This window comes from Chroicocephalus ridibundus, chromosome 1, assembly GCF_963924245.1.
Source record: "Chroicocephalus ridibundus chromosome 1, bChrRid1.1, whole genome shotgun sequence".
Lineage (NCBI taxonomy): Eukaryota > Metazoa > Chordata > Aves > Charadriiformes > Laridae > Chroicocephalus > Chroicocephalus ridibundus.
The window spans coordinates 206,072,963-206,089,411 of NC_086284.1; the positions used below are offsets into that span (position 1 = coordinate 206,072,963).

At 44.9% G+C, this 16,449-nt stretch overlaps 1 protein-coding gene across 4 annotated transcripts in view; it reads right to left on the bottom strand.

Moving 5' to 3' along the window:
* LHFPL3 (LHFPL tetraspan subfamily member 3) overlaps window positions 1–14,470 on the bottom strand; it is a 256,819-nt gene extending 242,349 nt beyond the window's left edge. For all 4 annotated transcript variants that reach the window (XM_063323474.1, XM_063323476.1, XM_063323475.1 and 1 more), the window contains exon 1: window positions 13,988–14,470. In XM_063323474.1, coding sequence (XP_063179544.1) covers window positions 13,988–14,456 — 469 coding nt within the window. In that variant the 5' untranslated portion in view covers window positions 14,457–14,470. The remainder of the gene's footprint in view (window positions 1–13,987) is intronic.
* Between the last annotated feature and the right edge of the window lie 1,979 nt (window positions 14,471–16,449).

Sequence of the window (16,449 nt, forward strand, 5' to 3'; positions counted from 1 at the left end):
CAACAGCTTTGTTTAGCAATTGCCAATACCATTTTTGCAGCTCTTCATACACTACCCACTAATCTCCTTCAGCATCAGGTAATTCAAATTCCTTTATCATATTTCTGATACCTGCATTTATGACACTGCAACTTTATTTTAATCCCAGGCAAAGGCACATTAAGAAGGAACTGTGATTGACGGAATCTTGCAAATTTAGAACAAAATACTGGATTAATCATCCCTAAACTCAGCTTTATAAATCCAAGACACAAGCAAGCCTAATTTAATAAAATCCTATGTAGGAAAGCACAGCTTATGTCTACATTAGCAAGCTGTGTATTGCAACTGAGTGGATCTAAAAAGTGAAACAGCGCTTAGGACCTAATATCTACAACGCGTGTGTTTCAGAGGTTTCACTTTGGAATGGCCCTAGTCTGGTCTGGTGGAAGGCACACACGTTAGTGGTAGAAATGGATCAGGTCTACTCTTGGAGGACATCTGGTTCAGTTTATTCAGAAAGAAACACAGTTTGCGTATCCCAAGACTGCTCCACAACGTGAATCAAATTGTAGCAAGTTGGAACAACTAGAAGACGAACTTTAACAATGCACTCCTGACCAAAACTAAAACACTCTTACAGTCAACCCCATGAATGGCCTCCTTGCAGACCACTGTCCAAAGCAAGCAGTTTCAGCTGGCTGCAAAGGCACTCAGTCAACTCCAGGATCTCTGAAGGCTTATCCAGATGACAGAACAGCGATGCCGTGCATGGTGTCTCCGTTCAGAACAGCTCATATCTGGGGCTAATGAGGTGCCTGAGAGCAGGCACATAACTTCATAACCACAGAGGCTGGGATTCAGCTCCAGACTGAGAAACCTAAATCAAAGTGAGGTTAAGAGTAGAAGCTAGCGTTCGGTTCAATTGCCAGCATGTTGGTGCCTAATGCCACTTGAGCTGTTCTACCATTTCTGAGACATCTGTGTGTAGATGACAGAGAACCTATATAAGACCTGTGTCCTTCTGGAAAAGCAAGCAGAGTTCAGACAGGATCCTTGAGGCATTTTAAGCACAGACACCTGGATGTAGGCAACTGCCTGATGGCTTGGCCTCCACAGACTGATATCACATCCTAAGACCCTGAACACTCCTGGATTCACTCCAGAAACACTTAACTGGCCTTGCCAGGGCCAGGCTAGGTGTGCCAAGGCCGATGGTGATACCACCCTACTGCAGTCCGACAGGCTAAGCCAGATGTTTGTAGTCAGGTATCCCACTGCACATTCTCTGGCATGTCCCTGATGTTGTATCTATGCTTACCCACCACCTGAGGTAGTGCGAAGTGAAATGGAGCTGTCTCTGGAAGTGTGCTTTATATTTGGTTCAGCCTTAATTTGGAAAAAAATTACGCCTCTTGGGAAGAAACAAAAATGCAGTTACAATTTCCCAGACAACCTCACTTTTGCTCAGCATAATTCCTCCAGCATACCATATAATTAAAACTAAATGAAATGTTGTGTTATATGTTTAACACTCAGCTATAAAATATACCATCTTAGGTTCACATAGAAACTTGCTGAATTCAGTGAGGCTAAATTTAAACCCAGAAACTTGTATCTGCAGATCTGTCCCTAAGGCTGTAAAATCGCGAACAGACTTTTTAAGTATGCATACTGCATGCGATAGGTTTCCCAGAAATGTACAAGATCAAAAGTGTTTCATTTGAAGTTCAGGGTGTGCCTTTATGCACAGTTGTTTGATGCACTGAACACTTGTTTATCCCATTGACAAAGTGCTCCCTCCTCTCTCTCCCTCTCAAATGGCCACAGGAGGCAGGAAAGCAGGCAGCAAGGACGGAACAAGGAACTTGGTGTTGCTCCGCTTCCCATCCTGCGTGAGCAAAGACCACTTGATGAGCCCATTCTTGCTACAACACCCAACGCATTTGACACAAACCTGTTCATGCAAAAGATGAAGCATCCAGTAGCATAACAACAGGATGAAGAGATTTTACATGGAAGGAAGATTTAGGAACATTGTTTACGTAGCAGCTTGGCATCACAAAATAATTAGGTCATGGAGAGATAATGAGGGACAACTTCTCAAGGAGCTGTCCTTAGAAAAATTAGATCTCAGGTTAGTCACAGAACTGATAATTTGTAAACTCTTTCCTGAAACCTTGGTATTTTAGAATATTTTAAAGATTTGTTTTTCAACTACTTTTGCTTTTAAACATCAGTATTTAGCTGACATAAATTAAATTTTCTTAAAGGAAATTAAATATCCAAGTCACACAAAAATGTTGAATGCAAAGAGAAAATGTGAAGCAAATAACTGCAGCAGCTGTTGTTGACACTGTTTTACAGTTTTGCTGGGAATTTAAGGAAAACCCATGCTTGTTTGGTCAGAATGCCAGGCAGGAACGAAGCCCCACATGACAGACCTACAGATCTTGGTCACTGTCTATTTTTAATCCTGAGAGGCACCATGATAGGAGGGATACTGTTTAAAAAACAGAACAAATGGGAGTAGAATAGAAAAGAGCATTCACCTAGTTCTGAAGAATGAGAGAGAGCGGAACAAAACATGCTGTTACAAACACCGCATTCTGTAATCTCTTTCTGACACTCAGATATCTGTTTCCAGTGTACAGCTCAGTATTTTACCAAATCTCTTCCCTTTAGAAAGTTGTTGCAGAACCTTGCTGTTCTAACAGTTAGAAACCTTCTTTTAATTTCCAGACTGAAGTGATTTATAACCAGATAATATCCATTTGTTCTTGTCCCACCATTAGCCACAAGTTTAAAACCATTAGTTTTCACTCTACGGTCCATGGACTCAGGAGGAGTTCATAAACTACTTCCAAGCTTTTTAAAGTGTCATGAAGCAAAGTAGGTCTAACAGGCTGTAATTTGCTCTAACAATGCTGCAGGGCATGTAGCATCATTTTTGGAAAAAGTTTAGGAAATCAAATAAAATAAAAGTGAAAAACACTGGCTTAAACAGTTCTTTTCCCTTCCTCTTGTTTTTTAGCTCTTCCATGTGTTTTCAGACAGCAGTCATGGACATCTTTTCAACCTTCCTCTTTGTACATTAAACTAACCAAGCTTTCCTAGTTTTCTCCCTGCAAAAAAAAAGTCACCGGTCACTGGTTTTCCATTTTGCAGCTATTGCTGTCTCAGTCAGAATTGGACATTAGTGTCCAGAATCCCACATGAAATATCACAGTGCATCACGTAATGATGTCAACATTGCCCTAAATCAGCTAGAAATACTTCATGAAATACACACCAGGATCACGTATGCCCTCTTCACAGCCACATTACATTGACAAGCCATTGCCATCCTCTGGTGAACAGATACACTCGGGTCCTCCCTTCGCTCATTGTTATCCGTCCTCAGCTGCAGGGCCTTTCATTCTGCACCACTGAGTCCGTGCCACCACTATTGCCTCGCTCCTCAAGGCTGACAAACAGCAAAGTGTCAGCTTGGAAATGACTGTTGGTGAGCCAGCTGATGATGCCATAATAACTGAGGAATCTGATCAAATACAAATGCCTGACGTGAACTAAACGCAAGCGATTGTGGCTGGTAAGCCATCAGCATGTTTGGACTATTTTGGACTATATTTTTCTAGTATAATGACCATGGATTACAATTTCAAGCTTTTTATTTTACTGATGTTCGAATATAACTTCACCAGTAATAGGAAGGCTAAATACTAAGACACAGCAACCAAATAATAATTAACTGTCTTTAGAGGAACATAAAGCTATAAGGATGAATAATTTTATTTTCATGGAAAGTATAATACTTCTTTCATTGAATTAATCTTAAAACTTTGAATTAACTCTACACTGAATGTCTCTCAAGCAAAGACTCAATTTTTAGTGTTCAAAGATGTATTAGCCAAGCTGAAAATACCTGGCGAAAATCTGATTTTGAAACGCAGCCTGCATCAGAGAGAAGATTCATTTATGATTTTTAGACTCATAGGTAACATTCTCCCACTATCCCTAGGCGAAAAACTTTTTTGTGGCTTGTTCTACATTTTTGATTGCTTCCTCCTCTTAACAAAGGTTGCAAACATCTTTCTTTTTCGAAGTCACTAATACGTCTAGTTTCGAAGCTAACTACACTTCATGCAAATTTTTCATCCACAGATATTTTTATTGTTAATTTTAAAAGAAAAAATCATAAATTAATACTATGGCACCGAGTTGCGGTTATAAATTGGTTGAAATTAAAGGACTAAATCCCATGTCACGTTAACTTTCCTGCACAGATTATTCTTGAGCTCCCCATATTGAGACTCTGCTACATATTGTTTATATCTACACGGATAAATTAAGCAGTGCCAGGGAGCATTTCTACTGTCTACACTATTAAATTGTTAGAATTGTCCCACAGCATGTGTCACAGGAGTGTTATTAGTCTGTTCCAACTAACAATCTTCCAAAATATTGCCAGGGCACAGTTTGCAAGATAGGACATGCCAGGAATGGTTCCCAACAGGCAGTATGAGTCCAGTGACCCAGTTTTAGGAGGTAAAAAAATGTAATAGTATGGACACTGGCCAGTGTGCCAGCTGACTACACCAGAGGATGGTTCTGGACATGCTTATTTTGCAGGTACAGGCACAGCCACTGCATCTCTCTGTTGAGCCCTAGCAAGCGGAGGAAATGACTTGATATGGAAATGTCTGAGCCTAACTTTGAAGACTGTTAAGCTCCAGGAAGCCCAGGATCATTTATGTAGGTGTTTCACAGCTACACACTGTCACCTGGGCTGTTGCAAAACAACCCTCTCCAAGACTCCTCTTGCCCACACCAAGAGACTCCATGTTACAAAGAGCTGAAGAGCATTCGCTTTTCTGCAATCACTCGGGAAACCTGTTATTGCAGAGGAAGAGGCAGGAGGTCAGACAGCAGGAAAATACGCTGCTGCTAGTGTGTTCTCCCCCCCTCCCTGCTAAAATGTTCCCTGATCTTAAGAGACCTTGTCCTATTTTATTCACGCTTCTGCAGCACACAAAGTTCACAACGACAAATAAAGTATTGTAGGGTGGAGGTTGCAGAGGTACAGTCCAGCATGGCAGCACAAGACACATTCTGGTCATGTTAATCACATGAGACCATTCACCTTATTCAATGAACTTCTACAAGCAAGGCGCATGACTTCTGACTTCTAGCAGTAAACAAAAGAACCTCCCAAGGTTTCACAAGTAGTGTTTTCTAAACCTCTCAACTCAGAATATTTGTCTTTAACCTTGCAAGTACAGCACGTCTAGCTTTCTTCTCTATAAACCTTTCTGTTCTGAAAGTTAACCAGAAAAATAAAGAAAGTGGAATGTGTGACAACTCATCAACTGTTTGTAATAATTTATTTCAAACCATTTATTCGGTAGCTCTTTCCTTCTGATGCAGTCTCAATTACTTGATTGAATAATATTCTCTGAAATAGCACATGATGTGCTTGTGTCAAAGAGGCTCTCCACAGAGGCCATCAGCTACCTTTTAAAATCAATGAAATTCATAAATTTGCATTTGGCTGCTCAAGGAGAAAATAAAGGAACCTTTTCCCCCGGTACATATGACCTTCTCATTCTAAGGCCAGCTTGTTTCAAGTCTTCCGCATCTCTGAATGCCAACGTGAAGACAGATAATATCTTTCTTAGAACAGATAGATCTTCAAGTCTATTATATTCCCCTTCTTAAGGATTCTAGCCATAATTCTCTCTTAGTAATTGGGATTTGCACACTGTTCCACACAGTAATGCATATTCTAGTTATTCACTCTGTCATGCTGCCACTGCATTTTTAACAATGCTGATAGCAACCGATGTTATCGAATTCTGCAGACTTTTCAGGCTCTGGGCTTGTTCATGTCTTTTTTTTCATTTCACCATTTCGGAGCAAAAATGTTTTTATTTTGTCCTTTGTGATGCCTCACTACTATGACCCTGCCATTCCTCACAGCTGGATCTTGTTAGTTTTCAAATATTGAGTCCACACTGTCTGATCACACCACAGATTTTCTGTTCTGATATGTTTGCTGTCTTTATGTTTGCAAGATCAAAGCTAATGCTGTTTATACCACAGTACTAAAAAGGTTCACTTCTCAAAAGGTAAAATAACCTTAGTATTTGAAATCTAGCCTTCTTTTATTCCATGCCTTCTACTGCTGATAATATCCATGTGTTTCTCCCTTTCTTGGTTTCATCTTCCCATATAGCCATTTTCTTGATAAAACTTTTAGAAGGATTTTTTGAAAGAACTCGGCAGCAGCTGTATCCTATGCCAGTGAAGCCCCTTCAGGTGCAAGAAAATAGAGCTGCGCCAACACCGGCTGCTTTCTGAAACCCCACTCCCACTTCTCTTTCCCAATGGTATTCAAGTTCTCAGCTCCCCACATTTCAATAGCTGATAGTCTCCTCTTTTAAATTCTCTCCCATTTTCTTTCTCCCCTCCTTTTTTCCCTTCCATACATTCTTTTCTTCAGTGAAATGGAATTGCCTGGATAACTTCATGCATTTCCTTTTATATCTTACTATTCTGTTATCGTAGTGTTTTTCAAACAGTGGACCACAGCCCCCAGGATGTTCATAAAAGGCAATTGGGAGAGTTATAAGATGCTGAAATTTTTATTACACTCTAAAACAAAAGAAAATGTCTCTTCTCCATTCCCCAAACACCTTTATCCTTCAAAAAACAAGTTTTGCTATCAAAATCTCAAATCACTCACATAAATAAATGATATACACTTCTCACGTGCTACATTTAGCCAGGTGACGTGTCTGTGTGATTTTGAGCCTGATGACCAATTTCAACCAAATTTGACTGATCTACAGGCTTTCAAGATACTAAAAAAAAAAAGCTGGTCCCTGGGCAGAGTAGAAAGGATCCCGAATTCCCACCAGTGGAAAGACAGGGATAGTTTATCCTTTAACAAATCTAGGTGGCAACTTGAGGACATCAAATCAACACACAAATAGCTTTCTGCCAGCTATAACAAGTGCTCTGTCCTTGCCAACCACACAAACGAAGAGCTTGTGGGGAGTCAGACAGTTTAGCTACTGAAGGCAAGGGATGACGGGATGCAGGAGAGAACCTGTGATGTTGTGGGCACAGGTATTTGGGGAAAGAAATTACTTGTAGAGTGGACACTGGGGCACAGCATTCCTCCCTCATTTTCACTGTTCATAGGATACACCTTTTACCTTTGTTTTTATAGCCAAAGAATGAAATATACGAAAATGTTTACTTCAAACAAAGTAATGAAACTGAAAAGGCTGCACAACCCATCACCGATTTCACCCACAATTCACAATAAAACCTTCAGCTCTTCATCTTTCCAACCTACCCTATAACCTTCCAACTCACACTGGGGCACGAGCACTTCCCAAGACAGTAAGGCAATACTCATCACAGCCAGGCTGACAGTAGCAGAGTGGGGGCTACCATGGGGCACTCACAGCCCAAGGCTGTGGGAGGCACTGAGGTTCTCTATCAAGCCCAATGGGAAACTTTCCTCTGGAGCTGAATGAACAGAAAATCAGATTGGCAGCATGACTTCTCCTCTGGGAAAAAGATACACATGCATCAGGCCCACTTGAGTTAGGAGATGTCCTCATAGGCTTGATGAGACAGTCCATTTGTTGGCAAGCAGAGCACTCGGCTCTTTCCCTGCTCCCTGCCAGCCTGCACAGCTCCAGCACCTCATTTCCCCAAGCCACAGAGGCAATCCTCATGTTACCATGGTCAGAGCCCTCAGCGTCCCTGATTTTTCAGAATTTTCTCCCCGAAGGTCTGACATCCACTACTACTTACAGACCACTAAATAACCTCAGTGGCCTCACCCTGCGGGTGGGGTGGTGGGTGTTATTGCTCTTATTAAAGTCAGCAACAATGCTGAAACTCAGTTCAAAAACCTGCTCGATGTTCCTGGACTTGCTTTCCTCTCTCCCTTTGGCCTCCCGTGTGCCTCTCGCTTTACCACTGGGGTACATGGTGGGAACAAAAGCTGGCAGCAGTGTTGGTTAAGGTTCTTTGCTTCTGGTGAATTAGGCCATGCCTCTTACAAAGAGGCACGCAATCTTACGTAAAGACTTTAACTGAAGAAGAAACCACTGTAAAGATAATTAGCAAATGCAACTTAACAGGTTAGAAATGTATATCCCTCATGGCTAATGCAAATTTGTGTAACTTCAGCTTCCAAAAACAGCATTTGTCAAGTTAAGGAGCACTGCACGAATTGAAATCCCCCCCTGTAGGTCCACATACACCATAATCTGTCAATTTTTAATCTTCTTTTGAGTAGCAAGAAAATTCATCCTTTTAGCTCTTCTTCTGTCATTTATTTAAATCAGTCCTGAAACCCTTTCCACTTTATACTTGAAAGGGAGTCCTGACAGATGTTTGACCTGGAAAGAGTGGGCACGGGAACCACTGTGGGCAACAGCTGTCCCATTTTTTGCATACACATTTAGGGACCACATTGGACTTCTTAAGTGCAGCACTGCAGTGAGACCTCACATGCTGATGCCCATCTACCACAGCCTCTGATTTCTCTTCTAAATAACCGTTTTCCATAACATATAATTTCCATAATTCTCCCATCAGTAGGACACCTCCTACATTTTGATCCCCAGAAGTCTTACACTGCATTTGGTGTATTAAAATACAGGCTATTGAAGCAAGCCCAGGTTATTGCGACATCCAAATCAGTCTATGGAATTAGGTATCCTTACTATAATTTATTAAACAAATAATTTTTGTGCACCTGCAAAGTTCAGCGGCCATAACTCTATATGAATCTTCCAATTAATTGTTAAGGATACTGAAGCTACAAACAAGATCCATGTCTGACTCCACTAGACACCCTGCTCAAACACTCACTGGTGCAAGACTGGGATTTTTTCTAGCCTTCTGGAATTTACCCCTATACCAAGATCTGACTAACAGCAGTAACAAAGGCTCCAAGAGCATCAAGGTCAAGCCTTTTAAGACTCTTATATAAAAGTCACCTGGTCCTGCAGACTGATTTCAAGTATAAAGGCAAAGCAACAACACAGCTGCAATGAAGAATTTCACCTTTTCATTTTGAAACAATTCCCTGTTTTAAATGAGCTTTTAACTGGGGCATGTAATAACCTCTCTCTTACTGGTGCTTTGGCCCCAAAGAACTGGCAATTGAGTAACATGAAACCAGTTTTAAAAACTGGGAAAACCTGCGAAACCACAGAAAGACTGCTATCTACACCGCATAGATCGGTGAGAACTATGAAAGACAACATAGTATGTCAGCACATGCACACACATGGCATATTTGTGTGATGAAAGCAAGTAAGGTAGGACCAACACATTACATCATTTTTCACAAAACTACTAGAGTTCTCCAAAGAAGTAAAAAAATAATGCGTACCATGGAAATTTTCATTAACAAAGTCCACTTGGACTTCCAAAAGACATTTGATAAATCTGTCATTCATAAGTCTTAAAAAAACCTAAACTCCCAGAGGATAAAAATAAATGTCCTTGCAAGGATAAATAATTAGAAACAGATGGTAGGAGAATACTGTCGGTTTTCCAAGCGGAGAGAGGTCAATGGTGGAGTCCTGCAGGGATCTGTGCTGGAACTTGGGAGCTGCTCGCTTATTTATAAATGAGCTGGAAAAAAGGGTAAATGGTGAGATGACAAAGTTTGCTGCTGATATTCATTCAGGGTAGCTAAGATAAGGGCCAACTATGAAGAAAGACTTTACAATACTGAGTGACTAGGCAATAAAAAGGCAAATTAACGTCAATGTAGATAAACAAATATGAAGTTGTTTCTTTGAGGGGAAAAAACCTAACTGCACAAAATGATGTGCTCCAAGGTGACTATTACCGCTTCAGGACTGAGATCTTGGGGTTATAATGGGTACTTCTGTGAAAACATCAGCCCACTGCTCACTAACACTGGAAAAGTGAGCATTAGGAATTACTAGGAAAGGAACAAAGAATGAAAGAGAGAATATTATTATGCCACTGTATAAATGGCTGGTTTGTCTGTCTTGAATATTGCCTGCAGTTCTGGTCCCACTGCCTCTGAAAGGATATGGTAGACTGGAAATGGCTGAGGGCAGGGCAGTAAGGATGATCACAGGCTTGGTGCAACCTAACGACTAAGGAATGACTAAGAAGCCAGAGATTAATCAGCTCTCAGAAACACATAACTGAGGGGATACAGCAAAGGTGTAATCTGGACCAGCACAGGGAAGGTGTTTGGGGGTCCCCTGCTTCACAGCCTCTTCCAGTACATGAGCTGGGACAATCAAATGAATTGGGAGATAAAAGGTTTCAAACACAAAAACGCCCGAATGAATCTTCACACAACATGTATTAAGCAGTGGAACTCCTTGCTTTGGGGCACTGTAAACGTGATGTTGTTTTGTTCAGCTGTCCTGTTATTGTGGGCATGGGCTTAAGCATCTCCTGAAAAACATATATATTGGTTTCATCCTACTCGTCCATGGGACATCTCTATGCCCTTGTTTTGCTTTGTTTACTTTTCTCTTTCCTGTAACTTGCAGTTACTTCCTGTAACTTGTCCTAGTAGAGAAAAAAAAAGTAATGACAAATGTCCAGTCATGAAAAAAATCATGACAGAACTGAAGCGTTTAATTTATTTAACTTATAAAGGAATACATCTCAAGAAATGTCTCTATTTGTGAGGCTCCTTGCACACTTTAGATGCAAGGTAGTAAAGAGCAGTAATACCTCACTTCTAACACTTTCACTAAGTGAATAGCTGCTCAAATTAACTCGTGCAAGGGTTTGTACATCTAATTTTGAAACTGCGTAAGGGGAGGCTACGGGCTGGAGAACAAGGCTGCCAACACTGGCTCTCAAGACTCCCTGACAGCATTATGTACATGGAACAAAAGAAGCAGTCTAAGCCATGGCAAAATCGTAAGGGAGTATGTTGTCATCACATACACAAAGGAAATAGCTCTTCCTAGGATTTTTCTGCTTAATCATGTCATAGACATGATTAGACAGTAACAAGGGTTGAAAATGCATGTTTTCAAAGATATTGTTTATCTTTTCCTTATTTAACAAACACCTCTTCAAAACAAGAGCTATATCATGCTGACAATTTATAATGACTCATGCAGGACAGAATGTGATAAAAATCTTTCTTTTAAAGAAATAAGTTCCTAAGCTTTTATTTCACAACCCTAAATCAAGCATGATCCCATGTTGAAAAAACTGCTTCTACGAAGATTTAAATTACTTCAATTTTAAGTATCATTATATGATCTAACTGAATGCTAACACTGCTAAGGTACATAATAGAAAGCAAAATCAAAGCTATACTCACATACTTTTTTCTTTTACTACTTCAGGTTCAATTTTGTTCCTGTACTATGCAGAACTATATGCATATGTAGATGACATTACTACATTGTTATTTGTGAGATAAGCATCTTAAGCTTATTATTGTCTATTACTTATACTCTCCTCAAAACAGTAAACTAATAACAGAAGCAGGTCATATAGTTCATAGAAAACCTATCAGAACTCATTATAACTCTCCTCCTGCACATTTTATTCTAAGTTATCTTCCTGTCCCACCACCATTGCTTCCTTCTTCAAAGGATGCAACCCAAACCAATACAGGTTTTCTGGTAGTTTTCTCCCCCTTTGGGGAAACTTTTTTGAGGTAATACAGAAATGAACAGTCAGGTAAATGCTGAATTAAGGTACAACATTCAGCAAACAACAAAGTCAGGCTCTTTCAACACCCAACATATTGTTCCAGTTCTTCCAGGGCATCCACATAAAAACTGGGAGAGATGGCAGATAAGCATTTGGCTATACATGTATTCCCCTATTATTTTAATTTTGGAGGTAAGCAGTCTGAAAAGTGATTCTTCTGCTGGTATAGAACTCCTTTTGTTGCCTTTTAATGACAACAGTGTATCTACCAGCACTGGAGATAACAAAAATTCTGTGTTATTTTGCCTGAAAACCTGTCTTCAGTGTCACACCTGCACACGTGCAGCACGGTATAGACTGATTGGCCTCCTGTAAATCAGCTGCATGCAGTGGTTTCTAAACATTACTATTCACCTGTGCAGAAATGCAGTAAAGGAATCAGATTCATTTTTATCTACCTTGGACTAGCTTCCGTTGGCATAAAGCAGTGGAACCATATAAATAAAACACTGTTATCTCTGATGTTGGAAAGTGTAAAGGATTTGGAAATTGTGCTGTCCTACTGCATACCAGACATGAACAAAACAGGCTGAGGATGCACCAAATCAGTGAATATTCATGCCACCTTTTACCAGCAGAGCCATAAGGAGAGGAGATAGCTGAAAGCAAAAGTCCTTAATGGAGCAGAGGAAACATCAGTGGTGCAAAGATGAAACAGTTTGCTCTGCCTGGAGCCAAGTGACATGACTATGTACAATTAATAACACCATATCAGAATGCGTGTTACCGAACAGACAAAGTAGCCACCAGCATCAACGCAGAGATAATGAATGCAAACCTTGTTTCACTGGAATTGGGGAAAAATTTACCAACCTCAAGCGACTGCAGATCAGTCCCCAGGTGATAAAGAAAGAAACCATACAGAATCTTAAGTGACAGAAACAGCATAAAAATATATATAACACACATAAATACAGCATCGCAAAGAGAAATGGATAAAGCTGTTTCATACAAACCAGAAATTTCCACTAAGCCTCATGGATTAGGTGGCAAATCGAATAATGCTGGAGCTGCTCAGCAAACAACTCAGAAGAATTATTACTTGGAAAATGAAATGAATGTAGGTCAATTAAGGGGACTGAAAAAGTGATTGTGAGCCCATTTTGGGGACATTTGCTCTGCTTCCCTAACAGCTTATTCCTGCAAAGCCAAAACGTCACAATTTCAGGGTTTTATCAGGAGGACAAATTAAAGGTATGGTTTGATTTTAGACTTCTTTTTTTTTCCAAAAGATTGAAGAATTGATCTTTTCTATCTCACTAAAACTGATTTTATTACTATCTCAACTCTAGAGACCATTCTTTTCTCCTCCTCTGCCTCCCAGCTGCACGCAAATCACCAGTTCTCTACTAACTCCAAGGGAAAGCTGTGTTGGAAATGCAAGAAGGGATGTCCTGGTGTTCTCCCTCCTTCTTACCATACGCTTTCCCCAGGGAGACACTGGATGTGATGGGGAAAGTCAAATGAAGTCAGGAGACCTTCTGAATCAAAACCAGCAACTGAAATGATTTTTTTTTCTTTACACTCCTAACATAGAGACGAAAATAAACCTTGAGAACAGGGGGAGCAGACCCCAACCAAAACTCATGCGTCTAACATCCAATGACCTCAGCTGCCCTTCCAGTTGGCCAGCAGAAGACCCCACCATCCCCTCCCGCGGAACTGAAGTGGGCTCTGTCTTGACCAGGTGGAAACCTGAGCTCAGGACTAACCTTCAACAGGCCGGCTGTTGACTTCACCCACAGTCACCTGCTCGAGGCATCCCCACTGCCCCCACTGCCATTTTCTGCTGACCTTTAGCTACAGACTAAGCGCTGGAGGACAGCCTGGAGCTGCCATCGCCCGCCACCCTCCCTAGGGCTGTTTGATGCTCATGGGTCGGTTGACGGCCCGAAACCGGACAATTTCTCCGGGCACCCCCGCTCCTCGGGAGGGGTGCGAGGGGCTGAGGGCTGGGTCTGACCTCAGCGCACGCCCGGTACCAAGGTGGGCGGGGGGGTGCGGCCCGGGGCAGACACCGGCACCGCTCTGCAGCGCAACTGAGGCGTCCCGGCCCCCCCTCCCCCGAGCCCCACCACCCCCGGCGGGGCACCCCGGGCCCCCGCCGCTCTCCTTAGCCCCTCCCGGCCCGGGCGGCCGCAAGTTTCTCCAGAGCCGCCCGTTCCCCCCCGCGGGGCCGGGGAGGGTAGGGACGGGCAGGGCGGCGCGGAGCCCCCCCACGGCCGGGGCCGCTGCCCTCACTCACCCGAGGTCAGCTGCATCCAGGCACAGATCTTGTAGACGGTGGCTGTGTTGCAGAAGAAGAAGAGGATGAAGCAGACGATGCAGGCGATGATGAGCATCATCGAGAGCCCGATGAAGAAGGAGGCAGCTTTGAAGGCTCCCGAGGGCAGGCTGGAGAAGTCCGTGAAGCTGCCCCGGCAGGTGAGTTCCCGGCTGAAGCCGTTGCCGATGCAGTAGTGGAAGAGCCCGAAGTAGCCCGCCTGCGGGGTGTCCACGCCGTCCCCGATCCAGTACGGCTGGATGAAGCACACCACGTTGACGATGGCAAAGCAGATGGTGAAGATGGCCCAGAGCACGCCGATGGCCCGCGAGTTCCGCACGTAGTTGGTGTGGTAGATCTTGGCCGCCTCCTGAGCCGGGAGCATCCCCGCTGCTGCCGCTCCTGACGAGCCTGCTCCTGTCGCCGCCGTCCCTGCAGCCGCTCCGGGCATCCTCGCCGAGAAGATCCCCCCTCCCCTTCCTCCTCCTCCTCCTCCTCCTCCTCTCCTCCTCCTTCTCCTCCTCCTCCTCCCCGCTCGCTCCGCTCGACGCGACGCGCTCCACCGCCGCCGCTGCGTGCGAGAGCCGGCGAGCCCCTCCGCCGGGCTTCAGCGGCCCCGCGCCAGCAGAAGCAGCAGCGGTGTCGGCGGCGGCGGCAGCACCAACATGGCCCGCCGCCGCCTATCGGGGCTCAGCGCACCGCCCGCCCCGCAGACCGCCCTCCCGCCGCCCGCGGTTCCTCGCCGCGCCGGGCGCCAGCCGCCACAATACCCAATAACCCTCACAACGCTCAATAACCGCCACAGCGCCCGCCAACCGCCACAACGCCCAATAAGCGCCACGGCGCCCCGCCGGTGGGGGGGCGGGGGGACTGCACGGCTGAGGCGCCGTTCCTCAGGAGAGGCGGCGGCGGGGCAGCGGGCGAGGGGCCGCTGGCGGCCTTTCGGCGGGCGGGAAGGGCGAGCCCCGTGGGTAGTGGCGGGGCCGCTGAAGCTGGGGCCTCCCCTCAGCCCTTTCGCCCGGGGCGCTGCTCCCGGCCGGGGAAACGGCTGCCTGGCCGGGCTGCTGCCAGCGCTGCTTATGCTGCCTGCCCTGGGATACATGTTCAGGCATTTTAAAGTTGAAAGCCTGTGTGCAGGTTTCTTTTAAAAACCTGGGTGATCCGTTCCCTCACAAAACGCGTCTGTCTGCAGGCGGGGGCTGTAACTGCCACATCCCCTGTGGCGGGGTGAGGAGCAGCCCCCTGCCCTGGCACAGGTGGAGCCCAGAGACACTGCTTGTCTCCCACCTAAATCAAACCTCTGCCAGGCGAGGTCTTGGGGCTGGGGACCTGGGAAATGAGGGGCTGCTCCTCACCACAGTGGAGGAGATTAGCCCCATGAACACAGAGCACCCGTGGGGCCGTGGTGAATGAGGTGGCACCGGTGAAGAAGAGCAGCTCCGCTCCAGTCAAGTGACTTTGGCCTGGCACTCAGTGCATTGGTCATGTTGGCGTGCAGCAGTGATTAGCATATATTAATGAGCAATTAGCACCTGGTAATAATCATTCCTATGGCAGTGACACTTGGATTTGCAGTCCCCGACCTATGCGTTGAGCCTGAGTTAATAACAGTAATTGATGGCGCATATATAGAGCGCTCTGAGGGTTGTCCTCTCCCGGGATGCGCTCGCAGCCAGAGCAGAGGGATGCTCGACAGAGCAAGCGGCCGCGGCAGGCTGCTGCTCTGTGCCGGCAGAGGGCCGCACTCAATTAAATATTAGTGCTCATCAGCGCCTGGGAGGAGGGAGACCCGCGTGGAAATTACTGCTGGCATTCGGTAGGAATTTTTCATCTGCTTGCAGACGAAGTTTTGATCTCTGCCCTGGGACTGCCAAAAAGCAGGCACAGCGCGATGGAGCGAGCATGCCAGCCCTTCCCAAGTTTGCCGCAGAGGGGCTGGGAAGGGGCAGCACCGGCTAACAGGTTTTCAGGCCCCCGTGCTCGCATCGGGGCCAGAGAGTTTTGAAAGCTGTTGCCGCGGGGTGGGAGCACAAGGGCAGCCGCCTCAGTGCAGTCGCACGGTTACTGCCCTGCACGCCGGAGCACTCCCCTTGTGGGAGGACGAGGGGTGGCACATGTGGCAGTGGCAGCGTGGACCCCAAATACTCACACTTGCCTCACTTTCTTAGGCGGGTGGGTCCAAGCGTGCAAACTACAGCTAAAATTCCTGGAGATTCAGTTCCCACCAAGGGTGCTTTGTCCAATGCTGACGGAGGTGCCCACGTATGCTCCGCTGCCTCATCTTGCACCTACTGCAGTTGCTGCACTTGACCAGGCTGCTCAGATGCCACCTTCAGAGAGGAACTGAACTTGTTCCAGCCTTGAGCAGTGGGAGGAGTGATGGTCTTTCCCTTGTGGGCTCTGTTTTCTCCAGGCTGGAACCCCAGGGCTCAACATAGGTCATC